Raw genomic sequence first — 16821 nt, 5'->3', positions numbered from 1 at the left:
AGGGGCCCTGGCCCCTGTGGCTCAGCTGGTTGAAGCATCAACCTGTACACCAGGGGCGGTTCAAGTCACAGTCAGGACACACACATGGGCTGCGGGTTCAATCCTGGTCAGGGCACCTGCAGGAGGCAGGAGATCAATGTCTCTCTCTCTCTCTCTCTCTCTCTCTCTCTCTCTCTCATCTCTCTGTCTCTAAAATAAATAAAATAAAGAGGCATATTTTCCTTAGTTCTACCATTGCCAAGACCACAAAATTCTGAGAGCGGTGCCTTGGAGACACAGCCCCAGGTGGGCCGCAGCCACCAGGGCGAGCAGACGGGCGAGCTGTAAGTCGCTGCCCCGCGAAACTGACACCCAATGTACAAAAAGTAACACACAATGTATCATGTGTAATGGATGGCGATCATATATAGCAGCTCTTCCAATTTTCCAGCGGGAGCCAAGAAGCTGATATTTTGGGGGTGGTGGTGAAATTGCTTGATTTTTCCATACGGACACCTCATTTGAGACGCCAAAGCCTGCAGAGGCCCGCAGCTGAGCGCGCGTCCCTCTCCGCCCGCCCAGCCGCCGCCGCTCGGGAGGCTGTCCGGCTGCAGCCCCCGGGTGACGACGGTCGGAACCATCAGCTGCTTGTATTAACGACGAACAGACACAGCCCGGGGTTTTATGCGCTCTGGTTTTTTACACCGGCCGTACACTTAGTACCCCGATGGTCCCCAGGCGGCCCGGGTCTGAGCCGAGCTTTGCGGCGCTCTGGCGAATAAGCCTGTGCTGGGTCAGAAACAACCCAGCCCCCGCCCTCTGACACCACAGCTCCTCTCATAGGTTTTTGTGGGTTTTTTTCCATCGTCCCATCTGGTTCCAAATCAAGCCCCGCGCCTTTCGCCTGCATCGCTCCGTTAAGGGGAGCGCGAGGGAAGCCTCGGACCCGCGCTGCCTCCAGGGCGCGCCCGCCGAGAGCGCGCCCCCTGCCTGCGGGCCCTGAAGGCCGCGTCCTCGCCTCGCCGCGCCGCGCTCGCGGGGTGACAGTCGCCCGTCACCCCCGCCTGTGCCCTTGGCAGGGCTGACCCTCGCTCGCTGAGGGCGGCGCAACAAGAGGATTTAAGAACTTTGCGCTTCGGTGTGATTTTGCCTCTGGCACGGTGGCTGGTGAGAGCTCCGACGGAGCAGCCGCCCCCCGCGAACACCGGGTCCGGGCGGCCCGTCTCTCGCAGACCCTGACACCCGATCCCGGCGCAGGGCGACCCGCCGGCCCCGGGTGCCTCCCTGCGCGCCCGGGCGGGCTTCAGGGAAATCCGATAGCCAGGGCCCCGCGCGTCCCCCACTTTCTCTTTGTTCTGCTCACTTTCTGTCTCCGAGGAGCGAAGGGATTTCCTTTGGGGATTAAGCGGGGGAAACGGGCGAAGCAAGGGAGCGTCGCGTGTCATCCGCACCAGCGCCCCGAGGTCGGCCCCGGGAGCAGCGTGTTCCGTCGCGCGCTCCCGGGCCTGCCCGCCAGGGGGCTCCCGCTCCCGCTCCCGCCCGGGACCTGCGCAGACGGCGGCGGCTCCTTGAGCGGGCGGAGCGGGATCCGAAAGGGATACATGCTGACTTTTTTTTCTTTCTTTCACTTTGTAGTTTTCGAAAATGTTTCTAAGTACTCTTTTGTCAACACTAAATCGTTTTTGAAATAAATGTTTCAAATTTCTACAGGAGCCATGCTCAGCCCGCCGAGCCGCGGCCCCGAGCGCTGAAGTGAGCAGGCCGAGGGCGGCACGGAGGACACGTTTTCTTAAGGACGGATGTGAGCAAGGAAAGGCGAAAGTGAGGGTTTCTAGTGCACGGAAGGCCGGCGGGCTCCTTCCCCTGCAGATCGCCCGGCCACGCGTTTCTTGCGCGCGGGGCTGCAGAGGGGCGGGGCGGGGCGGGGCGGGGCGGGGCGGGGGTTCGTGCCAACGCGGCGCCCGCCGCCGCCTGGCCTGCCCCACTCCTGCCCCCACGGGGGTAGACAGAAAGTACTACCTCGGAGCTGTTTAAGAGTCACTAAAACCTTGAAATAAACCAGAACACAAATCACATTCCTATTAGAGTTGTTTCTCAAATGTTTACATTGTGTTTGGGGCTGAGATTGACATTAAAAATGTTCCCTGGGAACCCGAATGACTGACTTCTAAGTCAACCCTGTTTTCATTAATTACTGTTGAAGTAAAACAAGCGTTTGTGTTTTCCTTTTGGTTAAATTTTAACTTTAACATTTTCAAAGAGAAATTATGTTTCGTATTTCTAACTTTGTCATATTTTGCTTTTACTTATTATGACCACACTTTACATTTTTAGGAAGATGCTTGGTTCCTACTTTCCTTGTTTGGGCCATATCCTATCCCATTTAATTTGACATGTTGCATTTCTATTTCTATTTTTAAATGCTTTTCACTGCATTTGGGGGGTATGTCTCTGGCCCAGATATTGTTTAGTGGATTTTAAGTTTTCTTTTCCATGTTTTCTATGGTATTGAGCATCGCATTTTGTTATCTCTAATTTTATGATTTATTCTCTGGATCTATGGAGTATAGACTTATGACTGACTTACATCGTGTGGTCCAGAACATGGTAAATTTGGGGGAGAAAAAGTGTATTTGCTCATATTACCACGTAGTGTGTGTTTTTTAATTCTCACCCTAGGATATATATTTTTTAAATTGATTTTAGAGGGAGAGGGAGAGAGAGAAACACCAATCAATTGCCTCCTGTACATGCCCTGACCAGGACTGAACCCGTAACCTAGGTACGTGCCCTACCTGGGAATCGAACCCGCAACCTCTTGGTGTACAGGATGATGCTCCACCCGACTGAGCCACCTGGCCAGCACACCATGTAGTTCTTTATACATATATTAAATCTGTCTTATTTTGTGTAATTTTATGTCGCATAGATCAACAAAATTCTACTTATAAACTGTTGATATTCCCAATCATGCCTTTCATTTCTGTCAGTTTTTCCTACACATGTACTTTTGCTTTATAAATTTAGAAGTTTTAGGTGAATCAGTTATTTCTCCTACTTCTTTTGTTGTGAGATTTATTTTAATGAGAAAAATCTCAAATAAGTTTGAGATTTGAGCCAAAAGGAAATACACTGCAAAGAAAGAAATAGTTGTGCACACCCTCCCCACCCCCATTCACCTCTGCCTCTTGGCAAGCCATTGACCTATTTTAGTAGCAAGCCCAGGCTGCCACTGTGTCACCTGGCTGAGTCACAGGGAGGGCTTACAGAGGACAGGCCGGCAATTACACTGTGTTCCTAGAGTCAATGTACATTCATAAGTCCTCTGGTGCATAACGTTAAAGCCTTGTGACTTGCTAAGGCAAAACATTGTATAAGCCATTGGAGAAATGAAGCATATAGTCTGCTGATGGTATAATTCCACTTGAATACTGTAGACAGACCCATCTGTTTTTATAATTAAATCTGCTACCGAGTTGAGCATGACTATTTGTCAATACTTCCAAATATTAGAATCTTTTTTTCTCTCTCAGCTACCCAGGGGCAGATGGTTTATCTCCCAATTCTTTTAGATGAACAGAATTTATACTGGGAATAATAAATTCCCAAGGTTGTTCTCAATATGAATGAAAAGTTCAGTGAGGATCCGGACTGCCTTACCTTTAGAGAAAAGGCAATAAGCAAATAATACCTGTTCTCCAAGTGGTCAAAGGGCAAGGGTAAGGTGAGTTCTAGGTTGGTTCGCAGTCCAGGCGCTTCTGCTTCCTATTTTTGTCTCATCTTTATTTAGGATAGTCATGGCAATTTTATTCCCAGGCCGAGTTCCTCTGGACTTGCTCAACCGCCAGCCTTTGGCCTGAACCTTGAGGTGTTTATGAAAGTCTAATCTCCTAAATATATTTATTATTGTTGTTGAATGTTTAAAAATAAAACATTAACTTTGGACTAAGTATCTTGCTTTCATTTGTTACCACTGTCGATGTAAGAGCTTCCAAACCTGTAGAGACGTTTTATGAGTCAAAACTGACGACACACAAGGGAGCAAGGTCCCAAATGCTCTGGAGAATGGCAGTTCTGTGGGTTCTTTTCTGCATCTGATATTAAGGAGGGGACGTAAGGAGGATTACGGGAGGGTGCGAGGAGCTAGACCGGGACTGGGTTACAAGAGTGTTAAGCTCTGGAGGGTGGATACTATCACAAGGAGGGGTCTGAAGGGGGCATTTCAGGTGTGTTAACCTAGATGCACGGAAACAATGGATAGGGCTTAAGGCAAACAAGCTTTTTAGCAAAGAATTTGCATGCCTGGGGTGTGACTTCTCACGGAGGCCTGCCCATTTAGGAATTTATGATCAGGTCTCCCTATGAGGTTACTTTCCATAGAACCACCCCCTTTTTTTTGTTCACACCACTTAATATTAGTCATGGTATGTTTTCCATAGTTATAGTTGATATCATATTATTCAGAAATGCAGTCCAGAAAAGCAAGACGATCAATAGCAATAATAACTACATTTATGGAGTAGTTAACTCTGTTACAGAAATTGTGCTAATCACGTCACAGACACAATTCCCATTCTTGTTTTACCTGTTGTAGCTAAGGAAGCTTCAGTGTTCTGCGTACCTTTCCTGAAAGTCACACTAGACGAAAGCAAAGCCAGAATTTGCACCCAAGTCTTCTGGCTTTAAAGACTGTACATATAACTACTGATCTAGACAACAAATAGCAGGTTGGAGCAATGTCCATTCAGCCCAAATATCAAGTATCTAAAATTTACATCTAAATTTAGATCTAAAGCATCTAAAATAAAAGTTGTTTCTTATAGTCTCCTCAGTCTTGTTTTTTCTGCTTTGGGCTCTAAGTGAAGTGAAGAGCGATGTTTTAAAGCCCCGTGAATAACTGAAAATCCTCATTTATTCAACAGCTGCTCAGCTTCTCCTATGAATGAGGCAAGGTGCTGGGTGGGGGATCTGATGATGACAGTTCTTGCTCTTTGAGGTCAGGTCGCAGTGGAAGAGGCAGAACTGCACCTACTGCAATCTGGGCTGTCCCCAACATGCAGGGGGTGAGCCGGGGGCTACGCTTTCCCGCAGGGCTGTTGGGGGGCCGGGAAAAGGCAGCCCGTGAGCAGGGCGGGGGTGTTAGGAGGGATGCCTGGGGACAGAGGAAACGACAAGTACAAATGCCCTCGGGTGGGAGCCTGATTGCTTCTCGGGGAAGCAAAGAGGCCACTATGGCCAGAGGCGAGTGGGGGTGACGCCAGGGGCAGGGGTACCAGGTCCAAGAGGAGCGGGAAGGGGAGCACAGCCCGTCCTGCCAAGCCTTGGGCTTTTACTAAGATGGGAAGACCTGAAGGGTTTTGAGGCGAAGCCACGTTTTAACTCGGGCTTTCCAGGAACCTCCCTGGCCTGCTCTATAGGGGTGACGGGGGGAGACCAGGTAGAACGTAAGTGTCGTCAGCCTGCTAAGAGATGAGGGCGGCCTGGCCACTGTGGTGATGCAGGTGGTGGGAAGTGGTCGGGCTTTCGTATGTTCTGACGAGATTTGCAATGTGGGGTGTGAGAGAAGAATCAGGGCGATGCCCAGGTCTCCAGCCTCAGCACCTGGAGGGCGTCGCCAGGCACTGCGAGGGGAGACGGGGAGGCACCGGCGGTGGGGCGGGTGGGGGGCTGTGGGCAGCAGAGCTCAGCTTTGGACAGATGCCGAGGTGCCTACTAGTCTTCCACGTGGAGGTGCGGATCAGAGAGCTGAATATCCAAGTTAGGAAAGATGAGAGGCTGGAATCCGGTGAACACCGAGGAGAATCTGCAAAAGCTTAAAAAAATGGCGGCGGGGGGGTGCGATTGAATGACTCTCTTGAAAAAGGTTCGAGGCATTTTCATTTATATCCTCACTGTTTCTGTGTCACTTACAAAGCTCTGTGATGACTGTAAAACTCGTGGCTGCATCAGGCTGTGAGCAGCGGCTGGAGCCAGATCAGTGGTTTCTGAACTGTGGGCGTCAGGCCCCAAACACCAGCTCACCTGGGAGCTGCTTCGAGCTGCAAATTCTCGAGCCCGGGACCTGCTGCGTCTAAACTCTGGGAAGGAGGCCCAGGGCGCCCCTCGGACGTGTTCTCCGGGAGGCCGTTACGCGCATTAAAATGGAATCAGCTCGATAATAACAAGTTTAGTATTTCCAGGTTTCAATCATTGCAAAAAAAAGGAACAACTTTTTTTTTTTTAATGGGTAAAATGTTTTTATTGTTTAAAGCATAAAAAAAGAGTAAACAAAACCAGTATGACATTTCATTCTCACTCAGCCTTCTCAATGAGGTTATAGAAGTACGGTGCCACTTAGTCTGCATAAACTCTGGAAAATGTCTAGAAGTTCACACTAATAAAAACGCACTTAAAACGTGGATAATAAAAAACCACCTCCCTGATACAATTAAATTTGCTTTGAGAAAAATTTCTAAATATAGACTCCTACATAAAGAGGACCTCACATTTTCTTGTTTGCCGAGGCAGACAGCATTTTCCCCATGTTACCCACAGACGTCCTAGCTGCAGGCCGCCTTCTCACACCTCCTTTTCCTTGATATAGGTAACAGAAAAGCAAGCTAAAATTCATGCTTTGCTTCAATTTAATCTCTTATTTTGCTTATGATAAAACAAGATTCTTAACTTGTAACCAAGATCTTTTAATATGACTGGTTCATTTTCTTTTCATTTCAAATCACAATTCATTAAAAAAAAATGAAGATGATGATGTCAATGTGTGTTTTTTAAGTGCCTATTATTCAGCTGCTAAAATCACCCTAAGCAACGCGTCTGAAGCACGTGGACACACACGTGTGTCTATCTCTAAGTACTGCTCCCGCATCACCCTGGCTTTTGAGCTGAATGAAATCATACTAACATGATCTTAGTAAACTGGGATCACAGGTTAGAATCCAACTCAATCATTCAGTGCACGCATCTGTGGAAGGAAAGATGCGTGTGCTTCACATAGTTTTAACGTCATTTTCTTTCAGATTGGTCAAAGATAAACAATGTCCACCATTCGTTAAATAAAAGCCTCCTGACCTATGTCATACATGTACTGTTGCTCATTAAAATAAGTGCATTCTTGCTGTGGAAATTCTGTTTTGGAAATTTTTATAAGGTCACCTTTTCAAGGCATCGGCAAGAAAGGATCAATGTTTTCTTTGAACTGAAAGAAACACACGACAGGTCGCTAGCTCATTCTCTGCATATAGGATGCTATGATAGAGGTGAGTAATTTCACCCCAAGGGTGTTCACTAAAAAAAAAAATACATTAATTGCTTTAAGGAACTGCGTGAACATGGTTAATCTGAAATAATTTAACAGTGACATCCAGAGAGCTGGTTACTTTCCTGGTTGGAGCTACACATGAAAGCTGATGTAAAATAACATGGGGGAAATACAGAGCCACTTGAGCGCTTATCACTTTATTTCTGCAATCATAAATGGCAATGATTTGAATGAGTCCTGGGCATTGATCTGAGTGTTTAAGTTCATCCCTAACTATCCTTTTCTTCTGTTGCTCCCTTTTAAGAAACGCCACGCCAGCCAGCGCACGGGTGTGTTCCACGGAGCCTCGTGCACTGACGTCCTGTGCGCACCTGGGCTCGGCGGTCGTGCCTCTGCTCACACTCGGCTGGTTAGCTTCTCTGCTGCATGGCGTTGCAAAGCTTTTGCTGATTTTCAAGGCAGTCTTTCAGCTTATCCTCTGTCAAAGTCAGTCGCTGCTCCAAGATCGAAACAGTCTGCAAAAAGGAAGACAAAATAATCCACGGCTGGTGGCCTGGTGGTGGGACAATGATGATAATCTCTGCAGAGCAGGTGTTTCTCAGAGCTGGACCCGCGGCCCTTTCGCCAGGAAGTTGGCTCAAAAATGGGCCCCAGAACTTGCTCTGTTTCTGTGCCCTACCCCAGGGCAAAGCACTGTCAAGCAGTTTGAAGAAAAGAAAAAGAAAAAAGGAAAAAACCCACACCCTGATGCATCCGAGGAAAAATAGAATAAAAGAACAGGCCTCTGTAGACAGTTCTGATGTCTGCTCTTCCAGAGCTCCAATGCCAAGGAAGAGGCCACCTGCGGCAATCTGGGTGGTGCCACGAGCCACGTGGGCGTGTGGGGAGCGGGGATGGGGGCAGTGTCACATGCCCATCCCAGGTGCCACTTTAATGTCATCGTTTGTCATTCTATTGCACCCAATCTATGATAGATCATACCTACATCACCCTATACGGCTGGACACCTAATTTATTTTGAAAATATCAAAATGATTTCTACCAGTTCTCATGCCCAAGAGATGATTATAGCACTTCAAAGGGTTCTTAGGAAGGCTGAGTGAAATGACGCATGGAAAATGCTTCAGCGAGCGCCTGGCACACAGGATAGGATGAATCTTAGCTAGTCTAACGCCTTCAGCTAATAAATACGTACATGACTACACACATGCACAGACACACGACTACTCTTAAATTTGGAGAAACTAATTTTTTGTTGATACCGACTTCATCTTCAGTCTTTTACATCTTAAAAAAAACACTTTTATTATAAAATAAAACAGATTCAGGAAGCTGCATAAAACACGTCACAATTAATTCTCATGAGAAAAACACTCCTAATCAGCACCCAGGTCAAGCCCTAGAACTCTGCCAGCCTTTCCCTGTATCCGTCAGAATCACCACTCCCGCCCGCCCCTAACAGTGACTATTCTGACCATGACAGGAGTCACTTCCTGAATTTCTTTATCATTTAACCTTTCACATGTACATCCCTACACAGTAGAATTTTGTCTTACCCATTTTCAAGGGTTGATGTGCCATTTAAAGTCTTTTTTAACCAATAGGCTCCTATCCCTTCTCTTCCTTTTTTTATATGTTGTCTGCGGCCAGGCTCGGGCCATTTGAATGCAGAGTTCCCACTAGCCTGGACTCTGGGAAGGGCGCACTCAGGTACGGTGCAGTCTGCTCCTCCACCCTCCTTATGTTCTGTCAGTTGGCAGCTGGATTCAAAGTCTGATAAGACTTAGATTAGATCCCTAGGTAAGATGATAAACAGTGGTCTATTCCTTCACTGGAAGCCACATTAATAAGGTTTGGTCATTTCTCTTTTCATGAGGTTAGTAACTACTCAATGCCAAGATCTATTAATGCTTAGGGATTGTTAGTGATGATATTCTAATTCCATCATTAAAACTATATTAGAATAATTTCTAAATAGGAGACATTTCCCTCATCTACTACTTGGTTACCCAGTGGTAGAGTTCCTAGGGGAAAGGCAGAACAAATATTTGGTTATTTTAGTCAGCAAATTTCAAGACAATGAATTAATGTCCTAACATCCTCCGAAGGTAACCAATTTTTTAAAATGTCATTATTTAATCACTTTTGCTTTCATATTTGATACTACTAATAATGACAAATTAAAAATAACTGACGCTGGTAATCTATTCTGCCATTTCTTGAGTGCCTACAATGGGTCGAGCATTTTGCCAGATATTTTACAAACAGTATCACAATCCCGCATGCTAAAGCTGTTAAGAATATTATCAACACTTTTAACACCGGTTGGCTCCATTATCTACCATCTAAAACATAATTTCATTTAATTTATTTCTAATTACAGTTCAGTAACGACAGTTACTAACACTGCAGCCGAGTCAGAGGCCCAGTCATCTGTGATGAGGGTGAATCAGAAGGCGTCCGTGTCACTGGGCGCTGGCCCGAGGGTTCGCTGTTCCCGTTCTGAAAGTGCGCTGTGCCTGCTTTTAACCACTTTCATATGTAAAAGCCAGCCAGCTATTAAAAATTAAAGATAAAAAATCACAGACATTCAATAAAGCTTAAAGTGATTCATTTATCTGTGAATCAGGTAAAAGGAAGGAGAAATGGGTCATGAAGCTGAAAGAGTGGAGAAAGATTCACGTGGGAGACGTCACGAGGGCCCAACATCGCACGCGAGCGCGCAGCTGAGGCAGCCACGGCAACGTGGGAAACAAGCCAACGAAAACTAAATCTCGCATGGAGTTGAATGTTTTACCCTGTACTTAGTGGCTCTAACACAAAAGCATATGGGGTGACTGACGGACCCATGCCAGCGCCTTATCCCAGGCCAAAATCAATGAATTCTCCGGAGATGAGAACGGGACATCTGAATGCTGCAGAACTGCCCAGGTGATTATAATGTACAGCCAGGGCTGAGAACAGCATTAGGTTATTTCTATGCAAGAGCTATTTCAACTTGAAATATTTTTCTGGAAAAATAACTGATGTCTCTCTAGATTACATTATAGTCTCTCTCTCTCTGTATAACTGTGACAATGTCACTCTGACGAATATTGGTGTTCTCGGTCCATATATCAAAGAGGAATAAGAGAAAACTTCTTCAAAGGAAACACTGACCCTGCAAAGCTGGAAGAGAAACCTTTGGTGTATCCATTTCAACACACCACTTCCCTGAAATGACACCTATACCTCCTGACCAAGAGTTGGAAGACCTTTGGTGTATTAACATCCATGGTATTCCTTCTTTGCAAAGGAAAACTGACATCAAAGGGCTAGGTAGGATTCTGAAACAGGAATGCAAAACCCACCGGCTCCAGAAGAACACAGCATCAGTGTACGGAGCTTTCAATGAGGGAAAGCATGTGCCGGAGAGCCAGAATATCTTCAGAGTGAAGAACTGTAAACCAAACACTGCCAATATTTCATTCTAACCAGAAACGGTTAATCTCAATACATTTGTCTTATGGCCCTAAACGTGTCGTTGAAAATGTCCTAATCTGAACACATCAGAAATTCTTAGGGTAAAACATCACTGCCCAGATCAAGTACATTTTTTGCATGGAGTGCTCCCACCACTATTTTTCAGTCTCTACTGCTCCCTTCTGGCCCCTGGATGCAAGATATAGCACTGAGTGAGTGAGTGTGCCATGTGCGTGTGCGTGTGTGTGTGTGTGGCAGGGCTCTGGCTTTATCTCCACAAGATCTTGCAGAGCATGCCTTGCTATACTGATTGCCACCTTGAGCTTGCCTTTCTAAGAAAGAAAAATTTCCCCCAGCTCTGCCAGTTCTGCAACCTGCTGCAGCCAGGATTGTTCTGCGTATCCTACCCCCAGAGCAAAGCACACCAACTCACCTGTGTCAGAACGTTGAGCTGATCCATAATGTGCTCCAAAGCTTCAGTCACAGCGAGTGGTATGCTTCTTTGACTCTCAGAAGGGAGGTCACTCACGTCTTCTGTTTTCTTTTTCAAGGTTGTTGATGCATATTCCGATGGCATTAAAGAAGGATTCAAGAAATACCTGCACAGCTCTTCACCCTTTTCTGGTACAGTTCTAACAATAGTTTCCGTTGCCTTTGAAATCACAGAAAGGACAGAAAGTGTTCGTTATATTTTCCAAACTTTAAAATGATATATATATATATATATATATAAAATATTTCAATATTTTCTTTCTAAAAGCCCAGCTTTCCTTTAGTTGTTTATTCTCAACTACGACAAAGTATGGGAATTACAATTCTAACAAGGAAAAAAGCTAACAATAAACAGAGAAATTTTTCCTTGATTTTTTTTTTTTTAATGAACTGCACTTTGCATGTATCTGTCTGAAGGATTAGCTGTTCTACCATTAAAATATTGTTAGATGTACTCTAGTTCTTAATTGAAAAACAAATATCACATACATTAAGGTGATTATTATAAAAAAAAGTGGAAGGTAAGTGTTGGTGAGGAAGTGGAGAACTTGGAACCCTTGTGCATTGCTGGTGGGAATATAAAATGCAGTGGCTGCTGAAAAACAAATTCACTGTTCCTCAAAAAGTTAAAGGTAGAATCACCATATGATCTAGTTATTCCATTCCAAAGTATATATCTAAAATAACTGAAAGTAGGGACTTGGACAGATACTTGTACAGCAACATTAATAGTAACATTATTCAAAACAGCCAAAAGAAACAACCCAATATCCATCAACAGATAAATGTATAAACAATGGAGTTAGCCACAAATATAAATGGAATTCTGATACATGCTGCAACATGGATGAACCTTAAAAACATTACACTAAGTAAACCAGACACAAAGGAAAATACTGTATAATTCTACATACATGTGGTACCTAGAATTGGCAAATTCAGAGACAGAAAATAGAGTAGAGGTTACTATGAGCTGGGAGGAGGGAAATGTGGAGTTATGTACCTGTTGTTTAATGGGTACATAGTTTCTGTTTGGAATGATGAAAAAGTTCTTAAAATAGATACTGGGAATGGTTACTGCGAATACTTAGTTAATGCCAGTGAACTACTCTTAGAAATGGTTAAAGTGGTAAGTTTTACGTAATGTATATTTTACCACAATAAAATAAAAACACACCAAAAAAAACCCCTCAAAATATATAGCAGTGAAAAATCTAAAAATAAAATTAGGAAAACAATTCCACTTACAATAGCATCAAAAAGAATAAAATACTTAGAAATAAATTTAATAAACGATGTGCAAGACTTATATACCAAAAACTGCAAACCATCACCAAAAGATAATGAAGATCCAGATAAATGGAAAGGCATCCATATCCCATGTTCATGAACCGTAAGACTTGGTCTTAAGATGGCAATACTTCCTAGTCATTATAGAGAGACTCAATCCAATTCCTATCAGAATCCCAGCTGCCTTTTTTAAAGAAGTTGACAAGCTGATCTTAAAATTCCTACAGAAAAGCAAGGAACTTAGAATAGCCAAAAGAGTACTGAAAACTAAGTTGGAGAACTCATACTTCCTAATTTCAAAACTTACTACAAAACTCCAGTAGTCAAGACAATGTGGCACTGGGGTAAAGATAGACATACAGATCAATGGAACGGAATTCAGAGTCTAGAAATAAACCCTTCCATTTACGGTCATTTGATTTTTGACAAAGTTGCCAAGACAATTTAATGGGAAAAGCACTGTCTTTTTAACAAATGGTGCTGGGAAAACTGGATGCCTTAATTCAAAAGAATGAATCTAGGCCCCTATCTCACATCACATACAAAATTAACTCAAAATGATCATAGACTTATATATATTTTAAAAAAACCTATTTAAAAAAAGAAAACAAGAAGTACATTTTCCTGATCTTGGATTAGACAGAGACTTCTTATATATAACACCAAAAGTACACATGTCAAGATAAATAAATAAATAAATTTGACTTTATCAAAATTAAAAACTTTTGTGCTTGAAAGATACCAACAAGAAAATGGGGAAAAACCCACAGAATGGGAGAAAATATTTGCAAATCACGTATTTGATAAGAGAGTTGCATGAAGAACATATAAAGAACTCTTATAACTCAAAGATTAAAAGACAAATAACCCAATTTAAAAATGCTCAAAGGATTTGAATAGATACTTTTCTAAAGAAATTACACAAATGGCCAATAAGCACATTAAAAGATGGTCATCATCATTAGGGAAATGCAAACCAAAATCACAATGAGACACCACCTAATATTCACCAGGATGACTATAACAAAGAGGACAGGATATAAGTGTTGGTAAAGATGGAGAGAAGTTGGAACCCTAACACAATGCTGGTTAGACTACAAAATGGTGCAGTTTGGTAGTTCCTCAGAATGTTAAACATAGATTTACCAGATGATCCAGCAATTCCACTCCTTGGAATATGCCCAAGAGATATGAAAACATACACCCACGCAAAACTTGCATGTACATGAATGTCATAGCAGCATTACTCATAATGGCCGAGGAAATGGAAACAATCCATATGCAACCCAATGCTGTGAGAATGAATGGATGAGCCAAATGTGGCAGATCCATCTAGCTGGTCTTGCTCAGTGGTTAGAGCATCGGCCTGCACACTGAAGGGTCCCGGGCTCAGTTCCAGCCAAGGGCACGTACCTCAGGTGTAGGCTCGATTCCTGGCCCCGGTCTGGGGGCGTGCAGGAAGCAACCAGTCGATGTGTCTCTCTCACATTGATGTTTTTCTCTCTCTCCCTTCCACTCTCTCTGAAGAGCAATGGAGAAAATATCCTAAAAGTGACAGGGGAAAATATTCTTGGGCAAGGATTATAAAAAAAGAAAAAAAGTGGTATATCCTTGCAATGGATATTGGTTACTCACAGAAAGGAATGAAGTACTGATACGTACTACAATGTGAATGAATCTTGAAACCATTAGGCTAAGCTACAGAAGCCATACGCAAAGGTCACGTATTGCATGACTCTGTGCATATGAAACAGTCAGAATAGACAAATATAGGAAGACAGACTGAGACTATAGGAACTGGGAAGAGGGGAGAAGGAGGAGTGATCGGTAATGGGTACATGAGTAATAAAAACGTTCTAAAATTCTTTTTGGAGTGATGAAACATCCTAAAATTAGACAGTGGGATGATTACACAACTTTGTGAATATACTAAAAACCACTGAATTGTACACTTTAAAAGGGTGAATTTTATAGTATGTGAATTATATCTCATTAAAGCTATTAAGAAAACAAATAAAACTCCAAATATATGCATCACAGAAGTTTGTGTCTTTTAAATTTTTAATCAGTTTTTCATTTCTGGTTATCACTTGGGATGTGAGAGTTCCTAACAGAAATTGCCTCAAACATGGAAAGTACACTTCTAATGATAATGGTAATGATTGGGGGGGGGGGGAGCAATGAAAATTAGCATTATAGAGCTTACTGTGTGTGCGCTCGGCACTGTTTCCAGTCTTTACACATCTTAACTGGTTTAATCCTCACAATAATCCTATCAGGCAGGTTCTACTCTTATTCCCGCTTTACAAGTGAGAAAACAGAGGTACAGACTAAGCCACTTGTTCAAGGCCACATGGGTAGGGAAGACGCAGGAAACCAGCCATGAATCTAAGAGGTGCCAGGACTCGGGCACTGTAACTTTGGGATCAGAGCCACTGTTTCCCACCATCCTTCCAACCATTTTTTTAGGAAAATAAAGATGGTCAAGCTTCTGTCTGTCATAATCTTACTAATTCACCATTTGCTGAAAATAATAAAAACAAAGTCAAAATCCACCATTCAGAATTCACGCTTATTTTAAAAATATGTATAAAGCCTTAGTACTCCTGCGCAGCCACGTGTTACCTACTCGGGGGCTTCTCGCTTGTGGACTCGGCAGGTATTTCTGGAGCCCGGCTCTGCGCCAGGCACTGTTCTAAGCCGAGGGGACCTAACAGCGGGAGGCACAACCCTAGACGTTCAGGTGCCTTCAGTCATTTGATAACTTATCTTTTCTTCTTTTCTTCCTCAGAAATTTATTAACTTACATTTTTGTTTTACTGTCTAGCAGGCTATATTTATCTCTAAACACCACCTTGCTCTCTGAGCAGTTACGCTCTGTTCCCTCAAATTTCTCACATTTGTGATATGTTAGAGTGTGAAGCTAAACTATCTGAGGGAGAACGCCTTTTTAGGGGCTGATGTACTCATTAAAATCCAGCTCCCACAACAATTCCATTACTATCACTTTGAATTACTCAACTCCATGTGAGAAAGAAAAGCTAAAATTGTCCTTCAAATGTCCAGAAGCAGAATTTCATCAGTCACAGATCATGAAAAAACAAGTCACCATAAAGGATTTCAGACGCTTCTCATGAGACATGCCCAGAAGCATCTGGGAACTCTCTTCACTGTCTGAGCTACAGGAACCGGGAAAATAACATACAGCACTTACCTATCTAGGTGGGTCCCCAGCTATGGGCTGGTGGCAAAGACTAAGATGACAGCACATTTAGGTAGCACGTGGAATATGCAAAGGGTTTGCCAGGAAGTCCTGCCTCACAACCACAGTCTGCATTCTTGATCCCGGCGGCCACCTCGGGCTGCGGACCATGCCTGGACGGACGGCCATGCACAATCATCCCCCCGAAACAAATAATTCCTGCTCAAAGGACAGGCTTATTTATTTATTTAACATGGCTTCTGCTGGGCCTGCAATGGCCTTCTCTGCCTTCCTCGCATGATGGGATCCTTTTTGATCTCTAAATTCAGCATAATTGTCACATCTCCAGAATAGCAGTCTCTGCCCATCCTCCTAAAGCAGGACTTCCTCCTCTAGCATGACATCCTGATGTTTTCTGCCATAATTGATCAGAGCCTGTGTTTATACATTTGTTCCTTGTCTTACTGCCTGTCTCCTTCACTAGACTGTGCTATGCCCACTCTTCTCACCACTGTATCCCCTAGACTTAGGAGGAACTTGAATATTTTTAATATGTTAACCACTTATATGCAGATTTTATTACGGTGCTCACATATGAAAACCAAATTCTCTATAACCAAGACAGCCTTTCTTTACATGAATCACAACCTACCTAAGTGTGTGCACGCATGGCTGCAGATATCACTAGTGATCTGTAGTAGCAGCTCCAGCAGTTCCTGGGGAAAGGCCTGAACCTAATAACAAGTTAGTAGTTGAACTCCAGGGGTTTGCAGTCAGGGTAGTTAGTGAAGAAAGGGCAATAGGGCAAGGAAAAGACTTAGGATCATAGCCTATTTTCAATACACCTTAACAGCATTTTCTTGTGACCAGCAGCAAATACATTAATACTTTATGACACATGGAGACAACAGAGGAGAAAGGGTGAAGGCAGAGAGGAAAAGGACTAGATCTCCATCCCACAACATTAGCCAGCTGACATTCCTGTCTTTCTGTCTCTCAAAGGTTTTGGGATCTAGATATTAGGAGGTCCTTTCTCACCAATCAACCCTGTCTTTGCATCCTGTTTATACAGGGAAAGAGAGATGTAGAACTTGGGGAGGTTTCAATGCACTCATTCATAAAGAACAACAACAACATAAAA

The 16821-nt window shown here is 43.7% G+C and overlaps 1 protein-coding gene across 3 annotated transcripts in view; it reads right to left on the bottom strand.

Annotated features, from left to right (window-relative positions):
* Positions 1 to 6188: 6188 nt before the first annotated feature.
* POC1B (POC1 centriolar protein B) overlaps positions 6189 to 16821 on the bottom strand; it is a 90800-nt gene continuing 80167 nt past the window's right edge. For all 3 annotated transcript variants that reach the window (XM_087814502.1, XM_016215240.2, XM_087814503.1), the window contains 2 exons: positions 11130 to 11348; positions 6189 to 7749 (listed from right to left, as the gene is read on the bottom strand). In XM_087814502.1, the coding sequence (XP_087670628.1) occupies positions 7645 to 7749; positions 11130 to 11348 (324 nt within the window). In that variant the 3' untranslated portion in view covers positions 6189 to 7644. The remainder of the gene's footprint in view (positions 7750 to 11129; positions 11349 to 16821) is intronic.

The sequence above is a fragment of the Miniopterus natalensis genome, chromosome 2 (genome assembly GCF_054644295.1).
Source record: "Miniopterus natalensis isolate mMinNat1 chromosome 2, mMinNat1.hap1, whole genome shotgun sequence".
In the NCBI taxonomy this organism is placed as follows: domain Eukaryota; kingdom Metazoa; phylum Chordata; class Mammalia; order Chiroptera; family Miniopteridae; genus Miniopterus; species Miniopterus natalensis.
Note: the sequence above shows the minus strand (reverse complement) of the source record. Positions and strands in the feature narration are given on the sequence as shown.